General features: G+C 30.6%; 2 protein-coding genes across 2 annotated transcripts; one reads left to right on the forward strand and one right to left on the reverse strand.

Annotated features, from left to right (window-relative positions):
• Positions 1-650: 650 nt before the first annotated feature.
• Positions 651-2,653, reverse strand: LOC114177476 (phosphopantothenoylcysteine decarboxylase subunit VHS3-like). The gene is made up of 3 exons (XM_028062844.1): positions 2,452-2,653; positions 1,363-1,415; positions 651-1,273 (listed from the first exon to the last, which is right to left on the reverse strand). The coding sequence occupies exons 1-3, from the start codon at positions 2,551-2,553 to the stop codon at positions 922-924; spliced, it is 507 nt and encodes a 168-aa protein (XP_027918645.1). The 5' UTR covers positions 2,554-2,653; the 3' UTR covers positions 651-921.
• Positions 2,654-7,216: 4,563 nt separating this feature from the next.
• Positions 7,217-9,843, forward strand: LOC114177474 (triphosphate tunel metalloenzyme 3). Its single transcript, XM_028062842.1, has 2 exons — positions 7,217-8,138; positions 9,482-9,843. The coding sequence occupies exon 1, from the start codon at positions 7,523-7,525 to the stop codon at positions 8,120-8,122; it is 600 nt and encodes a 199-aa protein (XP_027918643.1). The 5' UTR covers positions 7,217-7,522; the 3' UTR covers positions 8,123-8,138; positions 9,482-9,843.
• The last annotated feature ends 6,256 nt before the right edge of the window (positions 9,844-16,099 follow it).

Raw genomic sequence — 16,099 nt, forward strand, 5'->3', positions numbered from 1 at the left:
TGAATGGTTAACTTCGCCCTACAAGAAATGAGAACGATGGGTGTTTTGTTTCTTGAAAACCAAGTTTTAGGTTGGGATGTCAACAACACAGAGAAGTGAGAGTATGAATATTTTTTTTTATGGATATATAAATTCTCAAACAACTTTGCAACAATTTGTGCTTCAGTAGAACGATCCATTGCAACACAAGATTGAGAAGGAGCATGAGGGGACTTCATATTATCGAACAAAACTATTCCGTGTGGTTAACATTGATTGAGCAACATTTTCAAAATCAATATACACATGGTACGTTTGTTAAGGTTCGATTAGAATTTAGAAATGAATTGTGTTGTACAAGACATGATTGTTGAGGGTCAGTATTGTATATACACCGTTATGGAGGAGTGCATTCATAATGCATTGAGCCGGGAGAGGCTTTACATTGTTAAATTTAACCATGGAACAGTGAATGTATCACCCTTAACTTTTATATGTTGTGATATAAACTTAAAGCAATGTAGGGTGTAGAAAGTAAAAGCCTTGATATCTAATACATTGATAATGTCTCTTGATGACTAATTCATTGATGATACCTCCCAAGGTAAGTTTAGAAGAATTTATTTACCAGAGATTTCTTAATGGCTTAAGAATTCGTTCCAAAACTAGAATCATTCTCCAGAATGCTACCTCCAATACCAATTGAATATAAATCAGAATTACAAAACGAACATTTTTTGTTAACAATAGTATTAAAATAGTTTCTAAAACACTACTGTAACATGAGAACGCACTAATGATAGTCCATAAATTATAATATTAAACGACAAAAACATGGAGTGACAGGTCCAAGATGATAAATCTTTGTCCTAATACCTAAATTTGACTAAAATCTAGACAGTACTAACAATGGCACATGAGAACTTGTCTACTACAATATTCTCATTTCCTCTTCTTACTAGGTGGTTGAGGAGATTCCTCTTCCTCCTCTTCTTCCTTCTCATCTTCATCATCTTCATCTTCATCTTCTTCATCATTATCGTCTTCGTCATCTTCATCATCATCATCATCCTTGTCATCTTTCTTACCTCCAAAATTGGCCTCGGGATCCTCATCAGAATCATCTTCCTCCCCACCTTCATCACCAGAGAAATTCTCATCGTCGTCGTCATCATCTTCTCCATCATCTATGTCATCTTCGTCTTCATCATCGCCATCATCATCTTCTGTATCGCTACCATCCTTATTTTCTTCACAAGTATGTTTTCTCTTGCATAGTTGATCAAAGGGAAACCTAACCAAGAATTTTAAAAAATAAGTACAATTGGACATTCCAAACCAAAACAAGGACAACACCATCGAGGAATATATGTTCACCATTACCTTCCATCAATTGGTGACACTAAGTTATCCACAGCTGTAAGAAGAGATCCAGTCTGAGGATAAAACAAAGAAATTAAAACTCTTTACATCAACACCAATGTAACAGTTTGTATACTGAACAAGTTACACTCTCACCCAACGAAAAATGGACCTGTAACAAAGCTTATGATAAAAAAACAAATGCGCAATTATACTACTTGATCTCAGCATTGGGGTTTGATAATCTGTACACAGCTTAAAGCATATGTGCAGTGATGCAGAATCAGTGTTCATAACGGGTAAGAATTCCAATAAAATTTATGGCAGAGCTCTCTACCTTAAGAAAGAAAAGAGGGACAAAGCAGGACATTGATACAGTGAATTATAGAGTTTATAAAGAAGCTAAAACTTCACAGATTGACAAGTTGAAACAGCAAAACCATATAACCATCAAGCATATGGTGCAGACATAATCAACTCAATACACTGTTTAAGAAAATTAAAAACCTTCCAACCATAGCCAAACGTTTTGTTAGAATCCTTCTTGACATATTGTTAGACAAATTATCAGTGATAAAAGTAACATTAGAGATGAAAAAACAGCATGAACCACATAAAACATGTTGAGCAGCAGTATATAGTTCTATGCAAAACATTACTGAAAGGCAACAAAAACAGCAGCACGAGTGGTGTCAAAAACAAAGAGATCTAGCTTCATAAAGTGCCCTTTATTCATTCCTAGAATGAAAAATGTAATAATGAAGAATCAGTATACTAAGGGCAGTTTTCCTCCACTGTTCCAATATACAGGCTCTTTTCACCTACTCTTTCTCTAACAAAAACAAAGTTCTACATTTTACAAAAAAACAAACAAAAATGTCCCAGAAGAAATACACAACCTGATTATCCTTACAAGAGGATCTAACACTGAAAGCATAAGGAACATTTCAGTGAATGACTTAAACTATAAACTGAAACACATGGAAAATTATGTAATCCCACATGAGCCAATAAAACTTATACTTGTAGCAAACATAGATAGGTTGGTGGGAATGTGAACCTTAATGAAATTTAAAAAATAAAATAAACTTCTTTGAAGAAAAGTAGTACCATGAAGAGAAAAGTGAAGAGAGATTTGACAGTGGTAAGAAGAGTATGAACCACCAAAGACTCCCCCAACACGTGCTCAAAGGTAGCAGACTGAACCTCCATTGTTTCTGCTACACCTCAAATTTGCTTTAGCATTTTTTAACTTTGAAACTCAAAATATATAGAGAGACAGGATACAAAAAACAATCTGCGGGAAATGGGGCTGGTCCCGTTAGGGTTTGGGATTCAAATTGATGTCACAGTTCCCAATTATTAGTTGCCACGTCATCTCTAGAAACATCATATAATTTTAAAAGTGAGATACAAAAATATTTTAGTACAGAAAAAAATAAATTTTGTATTAAATATTTGTCATATTAAATCTGTGTCTATATTCATGTCGATATAAGTATTTCTTTTCTTTCCAATTTTATTTATTAAATAATAATTTTTAAATTTAAAATAATTATTTTATTAGTATTATTTTTTAAGTGAATTTTTATTTAAATTTAATCATTTTTTTCTGATTTGATTGTATTTTTAAATTTAACTATTTTCTAATTAAAAACTTACCTATAAAATAAATAAATATTATTTACAATAAAATCATAAAAAATATTCATACTTATTTTTTATAAATATAATAATATCAATAATAATAATATAAATTTAATTATTTTTTGTTATTAAAAGAAAAAGTTAAAACATATGTCTATATTTTTTTCATAGTATATATCTATATATTTATATATAATTTTTTTTGTCATTTTTAATTTTATCCTTCAAATAATTTTCTTTTAAAATCTGTAATAATATATAATTTTTTTGGATATTTCACCTTTATTTTCCAATTTTACAATATTATTTTTAAATGACCGTTTTTTTTTAATTTAATAATTTCTTTTATCTGAACTTTTATTAAATTTAATTATTTTTTAATTAGAAAATTACCTATACAATAAATAACTATTTATAATCTACAATAAAATTATAAAAATTATTTATATTTAATGTTATAATAATAATAATTTTATTACTTTCTATGATCATAACAAAAATAAACACACATTTTCACTAATTAATATATATATATATAGATGATTAGTTTTTTTACGTTCATATTTATTTCCCAAATCTTTTTAAAATTCAAAATTTTTAAATTAAAATAATAATTTTATAAATTTTACCTATTAAGTAACATTTTTTATATGAACATTTTTTAAACTTAACTATTAAGAATTATCTACAGAGTAAATATAAATAATTTATAATAAAATTATAAAAGTTATTTTTATTTAATTTTATAATCATAATAACAATAAATTCGTTACTTTTTACAATCATAAAAAAAAAATACATATGCTTTTGTATAAAATATATTTCAAATTTTTCTTTCATTGAAAACTCGATGATAAAATTATTCAAAATTTGATAACAAATAAATTAACTAAAATCAATTTTATAAAATAAATAGTGTCCAAATTTAAAATTAAATTATAATTTTGTTGATATTAAATAATTTCGATAAAAAAAATAAGATGCAATCTGGGACATTGCACAAATAAATAAATAAATTCTTAAATTAATGAATACATAAAATAAAATCAGCTAAGAACAAACAAATTGTTCTTCTCAACGAACACATTATGGAAAACTTTTATAAGGTTGTTACTGTTATTAATTCACGAATGGACCTAACACAAATTATGATTGAAGATTTATTCAGACTGAAGATTCACTAGCTTCAATTTTAAAAATTATTTGATTAATCTCACATAAAGAACTTATGAATACATATTTCTATTGCTAATAAACTATCGCGATTGAAAAGGTCACTGATTTAGTAAGATATATTGAAAAAAATAAAGGTGTGAATTCTTGTTAATTCATGATATATATTTAATTTTTAGAAATACAAATATATAAACTCATGTTTAATTACATTTTTCTTTTAATTTAACCTTTAACTACAATGTTGCTTTATTCATGATTATAAAACATTCGGATTATTATTATTATTATTATTATTATTATTATTATTATTATTATTATTATTATTATATGATATATAAATGTATTGTTTATAAATAAACGACTACTTTAGTTATTTAAATGTGTCGTTTATTTGGGTTTAACTCTTTTTTATTTGTTTTTTACTGTATTTACGTTTTTGTTTATTTTTGTTGGTTTTATTTGATTTTTTTGCTAGTCACTGATTTTAATAATAATAAAATTATGATAAAATGCTATAAAAAAAGAGTAATAAGATTATATCGATTAATATATATTTAAAAAAACTAAACTAAACTGGAAAAAAACATGTCATCATTAATTTTACCTAAAATATAGAAAAAAGTAAAATTAATTTTAATTCAACAAAAGATTTTAGGATTAAAATTTATAACAGTTATTTTTAATTCAAACAAAATATTTTGGGCTTAAAACTTATAATCACTTAGTACGTTTCTTTCCATTTATCTATTGTTTATGGTAGTGATATACAAATGAGTAAGTTGTTTGTTTTAATATTTTTGAATGGAAATGACAGAACAAATTAACTATTCATGTAATGTTTATGAGTAAGTTGTTTGTTTCAATAGTTTTTAATGGAAATGAAGGAACAAATTTATTATTCATGTAAATGATCTCAACAATTTGTCGTACACTTCGATTCTATGAAAATAGCATACATACATGACAAAATTCTCACCATTTCTTCAAATGAATTCAAATAAATGTATTTTAAAAAAATAACTCATGCAATAATAATAATAATAGCAAATTATATTTCTGTAATTTTAAATAATAATTTCAGTTTCGTTTTAATATAATTTCTAAATATTTAAATTTATATCATTATTATTTTCAAAAGTAAAATGATAACCATGTAATTTTATTTATTAAAGTATTTTTTTAATTCTATTTAACCCTGGTTGAAGTTATAAAGGATGAGAAAAAAAGTTAAACCCAATGTCACATATTACACCTTCAATACATGTGATGTGACCTTTGTCAATAATCCAACATTAAATTATATTAATTATTTTTTTAGTAATCATTTAAAGTATGACTCAAAACGATTTATAAATCGACACTTCATTAAAATTTTAATAAAACAAAACTTACCACATATGTCTAATGCACAAGTAATCATATTAAGTTTATAATAACACCAACTTTATATAAAATTTGCAATGGAGGATTTTCAGCACACTTATTTATGATGAAGTATACTAAGAGACTAAATATTAAGATATGATCCATAGCATGTGATATGATAAGTCTATTAAATAATAGATATTGATATGACAAATTTTGAATGATTTTGATATTATATTAAAAATTTTATTTTAAATATAATTTAAAGTTATAAAATTAGTTCATGATATTTATACTCGTTTGTATATGCTAATTTTATTTTATCTCTGATTAATGTATCCACCATGTACTTAAGTTGAAATATACATATTAATCACAAAACTAAATAATATATGATATAACAGACTTAAAGAACAACGAAAAATATTAAAATAAGATTTAGATGACTCTCATACTTTCCAATATATTTAAGTCTAACACAATATTATAAATTAACTTATTAAATAAAATTTGTATACACTTTCATACTCTAAATTCTCTTCATTTCTAATAAATAAAAAATCTCTAACTTAACATTTTTTATATATTGTCATATTCATGTTAATGTAGTATTCACTCACAATTTCACCGACATTTTCTTCTAATAAAAAAATAATTTGAAAAATATAAAGCATATTGTTCTATTTAACATTAGTGTTATTATTAAGTTAAATTATTCTTTTTATCATTCTATTTGTTAAGTAATATCAATTTGGTTCTCAAGTTTTTTGTTGTCTCAACTTCATGTGTCAATTTATTATATTTTTAATTTTCTTAAATTTTTTTACACTTATCACTTCAAAGTTGTGACACGTGTCAAAATTACTCAATTTGGTCTTAATATTTATTTTTTAGTTTCAATTTAGTCCAAATTTTTATAAAAATGAAGCAATATTGTCTCTCCTTAAATTGACATTTAATTTAATTTTTGTATACAACTTATGATGATATTTTTAATAAAATTGACATTTTTATTAAATCTTTGTAGAAATATTTTTAAACAAGCTTTTCTTTTTTTGGTTTTATTATTAAACAAAGTTAAACCCAAACTTAATTTCAAAAATTAACAATTTTGTCATCATATATAAAGGCATCAAGTATATTATATTATACAAACTGAGTGAAGATTAAAAATCAAATAACTTATCACACATAAGTTAGGAACTAAAAGTCCAAACAAAACCAAAGTTTAATGTTTTGTATAGAATTTAAAGTTAATTCAAAATATTTATAGAAATATTTAATAAAAACATTAATTTTGATAAGAATATCACTATAAGATTTATAAATAAGTAAATGAGTGTCAATTTAAGCAGGGACAATATTACTTATTTTTTATAAAAATTGGGACTAAATTGGAATTAAAAAATAAATATAAAAATCAAATTGAGTCATTTTGACACGTGTAAAAATATATATTTTTTATTTTAAATTTTAAAAAATCAGAAATTGACACATAACATTATTTTGAACACGCGATTTGATATGATAAGAAGTAAATTGAATTATTTTTAAAAGATAAAAACAAAATTAAAATAAAAAAATTTTAAACACTAAATTGATATTATTTGACGAATAAAAATAAAAAAATAATTTAACCTTATTATTATTGCCGCTACCCGACCCGAATGTTATGACGATTAAGAATAGGGTGCGCTCAACTTGAACGGCGTAGAAGAGGGAGTAAGCGGAAAGAGCGGTTTCCAAGTTACAAGTTAAAAGATGTTGAGAAGAAAGCCAACAAAAATCGAAGTCAAGATCGAAGACAAAGAAGAACTCGAAGAAGCTCGCCGACGCAACGCTTCTGTAACCACTGTCACCACTACGGCCCCCGCTGGCACCACATCTCTCCTCCGTCAGCTGGATCGCGGCGGTGAGGATCCCGCTTCCAAGGCGCATCGCATCGGTCTCTCCTCGTAAAACCCTAGCCTCAGTCTCCCACCTTTCTTCCCCAATGGAGGTCGAAGTGAAGCTGCGCCTCGCAGACGCCAACGCCCACCGCCGTGTCACCAGCCTGCTCTCCCCCTTCCACGTCGTCACCCACCGCCAGCAAAACCTTTTCTTCGACGGCGCTGCGTCCGAGCTCTCCGAGCGCCGCGCTGTGCTGCGCCTCCGCTTCTACGGTGACGACGAGCGGTGCGTCGTTTCGCTGAAGGCGCGGGCGGTGCTGGTGGACGGTGTCAGTCGCGTGGAGGAGGACGAGGAGGATCTGGACCCGAGGATCGGGCGCGAATGCGTTGCAGAGCCTGGGAAGTTGGGATCGGTGGAGTCTAGGGTTTTGCGGAGGGTGAAGGAGGAGTTTGGAACTGAAAAGGGGTTTGTAGGGTTAGGAGGGTTTGGGAACGTGAGGAATGTGTATGATTGGAAGGGATTGAAATTGGAAGTGGATGAAACTAAGTTTGGCTCTGGAATTCTCTATGAGATCGAATGTGAGAGTGCTGATCCTGAAGGAGCTAAGCGGCTCCTTGAGGAGTTCTTGAAGGAGAATAAAATTGATTATTCTTACTCCACCGCCTCCAAATTTGCAATCTTTCGATCTGGAAAACTGCCTTAGTCAGAAATTTGTCTGAGTGAGTGAAATTTGTGTACTTTTGAGTTATTTTATGCTCTGCTTTTAAGTATCTAAGAATAAAACAAACTCATGTCATTATGAGCTGTTATACCTGTTTTCGTATATGGATGTTTGTTTTATTGTTTCTATATTGCAAATAGACTGTGCTTTCATTAGTTCTAAAATGATGCTAACTCTTGCATAACTAGTAGTTGTGAAACGCATCATTGCCGCGATTTATATGAAGGCAAATTTTCTCATTTTTACTGTGTTTATGCCTGTACTGCTTGGTGATAGAGAAAGGGTACAGGAAAAATAAACTAATTTACTATTACGTAACTAATTTACTATTATGTTATGTGTTTAGGATTTAGGATGGTTGAATGAAAGCTAATACAATTATAGGTTCAAAGGCCAACTTAATGCTCAGTCCTAGGATATTTGTAACAATATAGTATCGTAAAGGAAGAGAGGACAAGAATAACCACCAAAACTTTTGTTGAAACAGAATTTCAAACGTAATGAAAAATAAAATACAGACAGAATTTGCCGAAAGACAATACAGAGAATGTCATAGCCACATATACTAACTTTTTTCCCCACTCTGTCATGCTAGTGCAACATATATAACTTTTGAACCACACAAAATCAACCAACTAGTTGGTTATTTTGGGCCGAGAGTGCCACGCCCTATTCCCTCCTCATTTTCCATGTGTATTACTGCCTTTGTCCACAATTTCTCTCTGTCCTGATATCTGCAGGTATACTCGTTACAATACTTTATTGCTCATCTAAGTAAAGATCATGTTCCTGATACTGACAAAAATGTATGTTCAGTGAGAAGAAGAGCTATTAGTATTGTGCTCCTGTGACGTGATTTGTCTTGGGGGATCAGATTAATAACAACCAAGCTAGTACTGACAACACACTTGCCACTGGCGTCAAGTTTGCCTTAGTCATACTAAGGAGTTGTAAAGAGATTCACTAAATAGGAGTAGAACTGATATAACTTGTAGGATAATACGTAAAATCATGTTATTGTTACAGTGACAAATAAGGGATGTGATAAACAAATTCTTAAATTGTTAAGTGTATATTATGAAAATAAACTAATTTCCGGTTATGTATTTAGGGTTGAAAATGGTTAAACAAGACTTAGTACAACTTTGCTTAATGTTTGAAGGCAAAAACAAACTGAGAAGATTCATTGTCCCGTTGTTTTTGTCTTGTGAAACAATGCTTTATCCTTGGGTTTATCATTGCCGCAACTAAGGAAAAAGGCCCTTGATTATGCTATTCAAGCAATGGAGGCTTCTAAAGCAGGACAATTTGTTACTTCTGTCTTTTCTTTTTCTGTTTCAGCGCTTTGCCTCAGTGTCCTGGTCAGAATAGATAAGGGCAAGAGGGAGGCAACAGAGGAACTAATGTTGCTGATTAATGTCGGAGAACTGAATGGAAGAAGAATGTAACAGGATTCGAGGTTTTTCTGAGCCTATGAGAAACTGTTTTGCTCAAACTATGCTTATCTACTAATCTGGGTTATGATCAGTACGAATAATGTGTGGCAGAGAAGTGTTTGTAATGTGTTTGTTTGGTAATCCTTTCTTGACTTTGTGTATAATGTGTTTATGGTTCACTCTTGTACCATCTTATGATATATCCGATAGCAAAAGAAGTATGTTCTGCAAGACTTTTTTTTTGGAAGTGATTTTTCATGAATAAAATGACTGTATTGGGAAGTATAATTTAAGCAAAGGAAAATGATATTTTAACTCACTTTTTTTGATCCACTTTTAACTCATTGCTTTAATCACCATTAGATCATCTTTTTTTATTCTTTTTAGTGATGTGATGTGATGATCTAATGGTGATTGAAGTGGTGGGTTAAAAGTGTTAGGAATACAAGTGTGAGTCTAAGTCCCACATTGACCAGAAATGAGAAAGTAGAGCACTATATGAGAATAAAGACCCATAAACCCATTGCCTTAAGGTTTTGGGTTGAGAGTGGTGTCAGTATCTTATGTGGTTAGGCTCAGGTCTCATTGGTGTTGTCTCCCCAGTGAAACCCCCTCTGTAAAACCTGACAAGTGGTATCAGAGCCGATGGTTGGTTAATACCGGCTCAGACGAGTGCAGTACCAGTATGGTCCTAGTATCGAAAGTCTTCCTGGCAAGAGTCCCAGGCTTCCGCTGGAGGGGGGTGTACCAATGTGGTTGAAGGGACTCACCCTTAAGGGGGAGATTGTTAGGAATACAAGTGTGAGTCTAAGTCCCACATTGACCAGAAATGAGAAAGTAGAGCACTATATGAGAATAAAGACCCATAAACCCATTGCCTTAAGGTTTTGGGTTGAGAGTGGTGTCAGTGTCTTATATGGTTAGGCTCAGGTCTCATTGGTGTTGTCTCCCCAGTGAAAACCCCTCCTTATAAACCTGACAAAAAGTGGGTCAAAAAAAGTGGGTTAAAGTATATTACCCGCAAAGCAAATGCTTCTTTTGATTGTTTTTACCTAAACATTTTCTCAAGTACTTCTTTTACAGGTTATAATAATTTTTTTTATTTTATATATTTTCCTACTTGGGTACATAGTTTTCTTCACAACCAAACTATTGTGGACAAGTTTCCACCATTTTCTAACCAATAGTACTTCTAAAAATTTCAGTTTCATAGTGCTAAGTTATGAGTTTAATCTTCCAGTAAACTATTTAACTTTAGTTTTATCATTTAGTTTTTGTTGTACAAAAATAATTTATATTTATGAGATTTTTAAGTGTGAAAATATTTTTAAACACCTTATACTTTAAAGGGAATTGGAGTTATTATTATGATTCTAGCTAGCATTCATATTAGTTTAGTTTAGAGATGTCAAAATGAGTTTTAATCATGGGTCAAGGGTTGAATTAAGAAAATTTTAATTTTTTTAAAAGTGAGTTTGAACTTATCTGGTTCACCTAATTTATGGGTTAAACGAGTTTTATTTGGATTGGAGACTGATTGACCCATTTAATCTACTAACATTTTTTTTAATAATTTTTTTGTTATAATTATTTATTGATCTTAATTATATATTTCAAATTTTATATTTTTAAATGTTAGAATGTTGTTTAATAATATTTGTATAGTTTAAATGTTTAATTAATTTGTTTATCAAGTTATATAAGTTGATATTTTAATCCTTAACTATTAATTTTATAATAATATTTCGAGAATTAGACGAGTACTTTGATTTTATTATTATAAAAAATAAATTAAATAAATTCATTTTTATTGTAATATAATTTTTTTATTTAGTAAAAAGTTACGTTAATTTTTTTAGTTTAACTTAATCTTTTTTAGTTTAACTTTTGGTGAGTCGCGTTAGGTTACTTTGACAAAATCACTTTCACACCTATACTTGGATTACTCTTTTAATGTTTTTTTTTTTAAATTAGGCTAGGTTTTTTTTTCATTAATAATTAATTAGTAGAAATTTTGTTCCTTTGGTGGGACATGATCCGAAGATCACAAGCATTACATGCCTTAAAAGGAATAAGATCAAATATTACATGTTTAACTATCAATAAACATATTTCTTATGATTCTCTGTTGTTTCATTATGTACAAATCTAACTTCTTGTATGTATTATATTTTATTTCAAATTTCAATTCTTTTTATTATTTAATTTTTTAACCGATACAAGATGTGTTTATTAACTAAAGTGTTAATTTGAATATAATATATTTTATAAATATAAAAAAATTATTTATTCTTACTAATTTTATCTTTATTATTATTTAAGAAAACCAACTTATTAGTTTATATAGAATAATGTTAATGATTTTTTTTTCTTAATAAATTATATGTTATGCATCTTTATTTCAAAATTTTAAGTTATGTTACTGCCATCAGAAACAAACTATATTGATTTAGAAACAAACTATATTGATTTAGGTTACTAGATTAGGAAGATTTTAGCATTATTATCCTATAGAATTTCCCTCAAGAAAACTGGCCCACATAATCGAATTTCCCTCACAAGATGAACTATCAAATGAACCATGATATCGAAAAATGAAGGTGGAAAATACATTTCCAATTGACACAATAGTCTAATGGCCTCATTTTCCAAATCGTCTAACACTCGAGGGTCAATAACTTTCTTGCATATGGCATTGAAGAACATACACAAACGTGTTAGAATACCTCTGACAGAAGTAGGTAAGATGGCTCGAAAAGCTACTGGTAAAAGTTGTTGCATCAACACATGACAATCGTGAGACTTTAAACCGACTAACTTTAAATCTTGCATAGAAACAAGGCTACTAATATTTGAAGAGTAACCTTGGGGAACCTTCACACTTCTTAAACACTCACAAAAAATTTGCTTCTCTTTTCTAGAAAGAGTGTGACAAGCTGGAGGCAGGTAGGTTCGTCTTCCAATTGATTGTGCATGTAACTCAGAACGGATGCCCATTTCAGCCAAATCTTGTCGTGCTTTAACTCCATCTTTAGTCTTTCCTTTTACATTTAGTAAAGTCCCGATGACGCTATCACATACATTTTTTTCAACATGCATCACGTCTATACAATGTCGTACATCAAGTTTACACCAATATGGAAGATTAAAGAAGATTGATCGTTTCTTCCAAATGCTTTTTTCCGTGGTCTTTTTCTTTGGATGTTTTCCAAACACAATGTCAATGTTTTCCACTTGGTTGTATATTTCTTCACCATTGCGGGGTCTCGCTACAACTTCATCCTCAGGACTTCCATTAAATGCTTTTTTTCATTCTACGATAAGGATGATTTCGAGGAAGAAACTTTCGATGTCTTGTATACACAGTTTTCTGACCGTGCTTCAATTGAATATAACTCGTGTTTTTTTCACAAATGGGACATGCAAAATGACCTTTAACACTGTAACCGCTCAAGTTTCCATATGCTGGAAAATCATTTATGGTGCAAAACAACATTGCACGCAAACAAAACAATTCTTCAGAATATGAATCATACACATCGACACCTTCTTCCCATAATAGTTTCAAATCATCGATCAACGGCTTTAGGTACACATCAATGTCATTTCCAGGTTGTCTAGGACCCGATATCATCATAGACAACATCATATATTTCCTCTTCATGCACAACAAAGGAGATAAATTGTAAATCATCAGCAAAACTGGCCATGAACTATGTTTGCTACTTAAGTTCCCATAAGGATTCATACCATCTGTAGCAAGTCCAAGTCTTAAGTTTCTTGGCTCAGCACCAAATTCTGGAAATGTTTCATCAATCTTCTTCCATTGTGGAGAATCAGCTGGGTGTCGAAGAAGATTATCACACTTTCTTCCATCAACGTGCCATTTCAGGTTTTTTGCATCTTCTTTAATGGAAAATAGTCGTTTGAATCTAGGAATTATAGGAAGGTACCACATCACCTTAGCAGGTGGACCATCTTTGTCTTCATCGCCACTATTTCCATCAATTTTCTTTTTAAACCACGATAAACCACATGTTGGACACGCCTTCAGTGAAGCAAACTCGTCTCTGTATAAAACACAATCATTTGGGCATGCATGTATCTTTTGATATTCCAAACCCATTGGACATAAAACTTTCTTCGCTTCGTAATTACGGATAGGTAACGTGTTATTTTCTGGAAGCATCTCCTTTAACAACTCCAACAATTCTGTGAAACTTGTATCCGTCCATCCATGCCTTGCTTTTAAACTGAATAATTTCAAAGTTGCTGACAGTCGCGTAAAGTTAGTGCATCCTGGGTACAATTGTTCCTCTGAATCGGACTTAAGAGAATCATATAAATGAACTTTTCCAAAATTCTCCTCCCCAACATCACGTACCATATCTTCTAAATGATCATTCATCCAGTTGTCTACATAATCTGTTCCTCGTGATGTTGTAGGCTTGTCTAATACTTCTCCATGCCAAGTCCAAAGTGTATAACTTCTCATTATACCAAAGATGAATAGATGATCACGCATTGTTCCTAAGTCATGACGTATTTGATTAAGACAACGAACACAAGGACAAAAATATGTCCCGTTACTTGAGATTGCGTGTTCTTGAACATATTGCAAAAACTCAGAAACCCCTTTCTCATACTTTTCACTTATGCGACGCTCATTCATCCAGCTTCGATCCATACTATATGTTCGTAAAAAACTCAATCAATCTCAAACTTTTAAGTCTCACAAGGTGAGGCCCTACCCATTCGAAAAAATTATTTTTCATAATTTTCTAACACATACAAATAAGTCAAATATCATAAATTTCACAAAATTTCGACAGCATTTCGCATTGGTCTCTGAAGTACACGAAATGAAAGTGATTAATCATGATCACAATCAAGTATGCATCCAGAGAACAACACAAATTAGCCTCAACCGAAATTTTGTGAAATTTGTGCATAAACCTCAATGTATGCATTATAACAAATTATGAAAAATAATTCTTCCAAACTGTCCGATCGGACAATTCAAGATTTAATACAAACGATTAAAAATTTAATCATTTGTACTAAATCTTAAACGGGAACTAAGGTTCACTTAGTATTTGATTAAAATTATAATAAATCCTCATATATAAAACAACAATGCAACCATAGTATTAAAAAATCAAATAAAATTGAAAATATTTTAAATAAAAGAAATCTAACAATAAACATAAATTTCTTTCAAAATTATGTAAATATTAATACAAAAATTCAAAATAAAAAAGTAGACCCAAAAAAATAACTAAAAATTATTAAAAATATTAAACTACAACGGTAAAAAAAAATTCAATTTTATACATACAATATGAACACACTTACAAAATGCAAAAAGAAGGATAAGTAGCTAACCTCTTCTTGCAAAACCAAAATCGAAGTTGGAGGAGAGTGGTCTTAGGGGCCGAACGTGCTAATGGTTGGCCAAATATGGGAAAGAAAAACACTACCAAATGGGAACGAAAACGATAAATATTGGGCTCAAAACTCAAAACCAATCCACAAAGCAAAATCCAACAACTTTCAGTAGTGAAAAATGATAAACTGTACCTGCAATGGCGTCGTCGCCGGCACGGAGGGGAGAATGTGCGAGGCCAATATTCCGTTTCACACACCACGGAGACGAAGAATAACACTGAAAAATGGGGACGAAAACGAAAAATATTCGGTTCAAAACTCCTAAATCAATCCACAAATCAAAACCCAACAATTTTCAGCGGTGGAAATCGAAGAAACTGACCTGCAATGGAGGCTCTCGTTGTCGCCGGCACGGAGGAGAAGAACGCGCAACGTAACAGAGGGGAGGAGAGGGGTTCGCGCTGGTTTTAGGAAAAAATTAACGTCTGTGCTGTGCCTGGCCGACGTAATTTGACGTCTGGTGTACTAGGGCCGACGTCACTTGACGTCGGGTAGCTCTAGGGCCGACGTAACGTGACGTCGGGGATTTTAGGGGCCGACGTCCTTTTGAACGTGACGTCGGGGCGCAGCTGGGCCGACGTTACTTGACGTCGGGGCTCATATGGGCCGCGTTAAATTTGTCCAGTTATTTACAAAACTGCCACCGGTCATTTTTTACGTGGGTGTTCTTTTGAACAGACGTTAAACAGGTGACGTTGAAGGCCTTTTTTGTGTTAGTGAATATGTATACTTAACAAAATATATATATATATATATATATATATATATATATATATATATATATATATATATAGTGTAAATAACTTATTTAGAAAAATCAACTTTTTTATTTTAAAATTTGTTTCAAAAATCTAAATACATATTTTTAAAATATATAACATAGTTCAATGAAAGAAAAAATTCATGACTAAACACTCATAGTCATCTAAAAGCCGGATACAAAGTTATGGACAAGGAGTTTCCTTCCTCAATTCTACACAAGGTGAAAGGGAGTGCTAAAATTAAACACAAATAGCATGTCCTCGATTTTGATTTAAATGTCTTAGGTGAAAATTCAAAGGGAGTGCTAAAATTA

This window comes from Vigna unguiculata, chromosome 3, assembly GCF_004118075.2.
Source record: "Vigna unguiculata cultivar IT97K-499-35 chromosome 3, ASM411807v1, whole genome shotgun sequence".
Taxonomy (NCBI): Eukaryota; Viridiplantae; Streptophyta; class Magnoliopsida; order Fabales; family Fabaceae; genus Vigna; species Vigna unguiculata.

Excerpts from the sequence above, each read along its gene's own strand:
- LOC114177476 (XM_028062844.1), bottom strand. The coding sequence starts at position 2,553 with ATGGAGGTTCAGTCTGCTACCTTTGAGCACGTGTTGGGGGAGTCTTTG. Across the intron at positions 1,416-2,451 it reads TCTTCACTTTTCTCTTCATG|ACTGGATCTCTTCTTACAGC; the intron begins GTACTACTTTTC and ends TTTTATCCTCAG. Across the intron at positions 1,274-1,362 it reads GTGTCACCAATTGATGGAAG|GTTTCCCTTTGATCAACTAT; the intron begins GTAATGGTGAAC and ends ATTCTTGGTTAG.
- LOC114177474 (XM_028062842.1), top strand. The coding sequence starts at position 7,523 with ATGGAGGTCGAAGTGAAGCTGCGCCTCGCAGACGCCAACGCCCACCGC.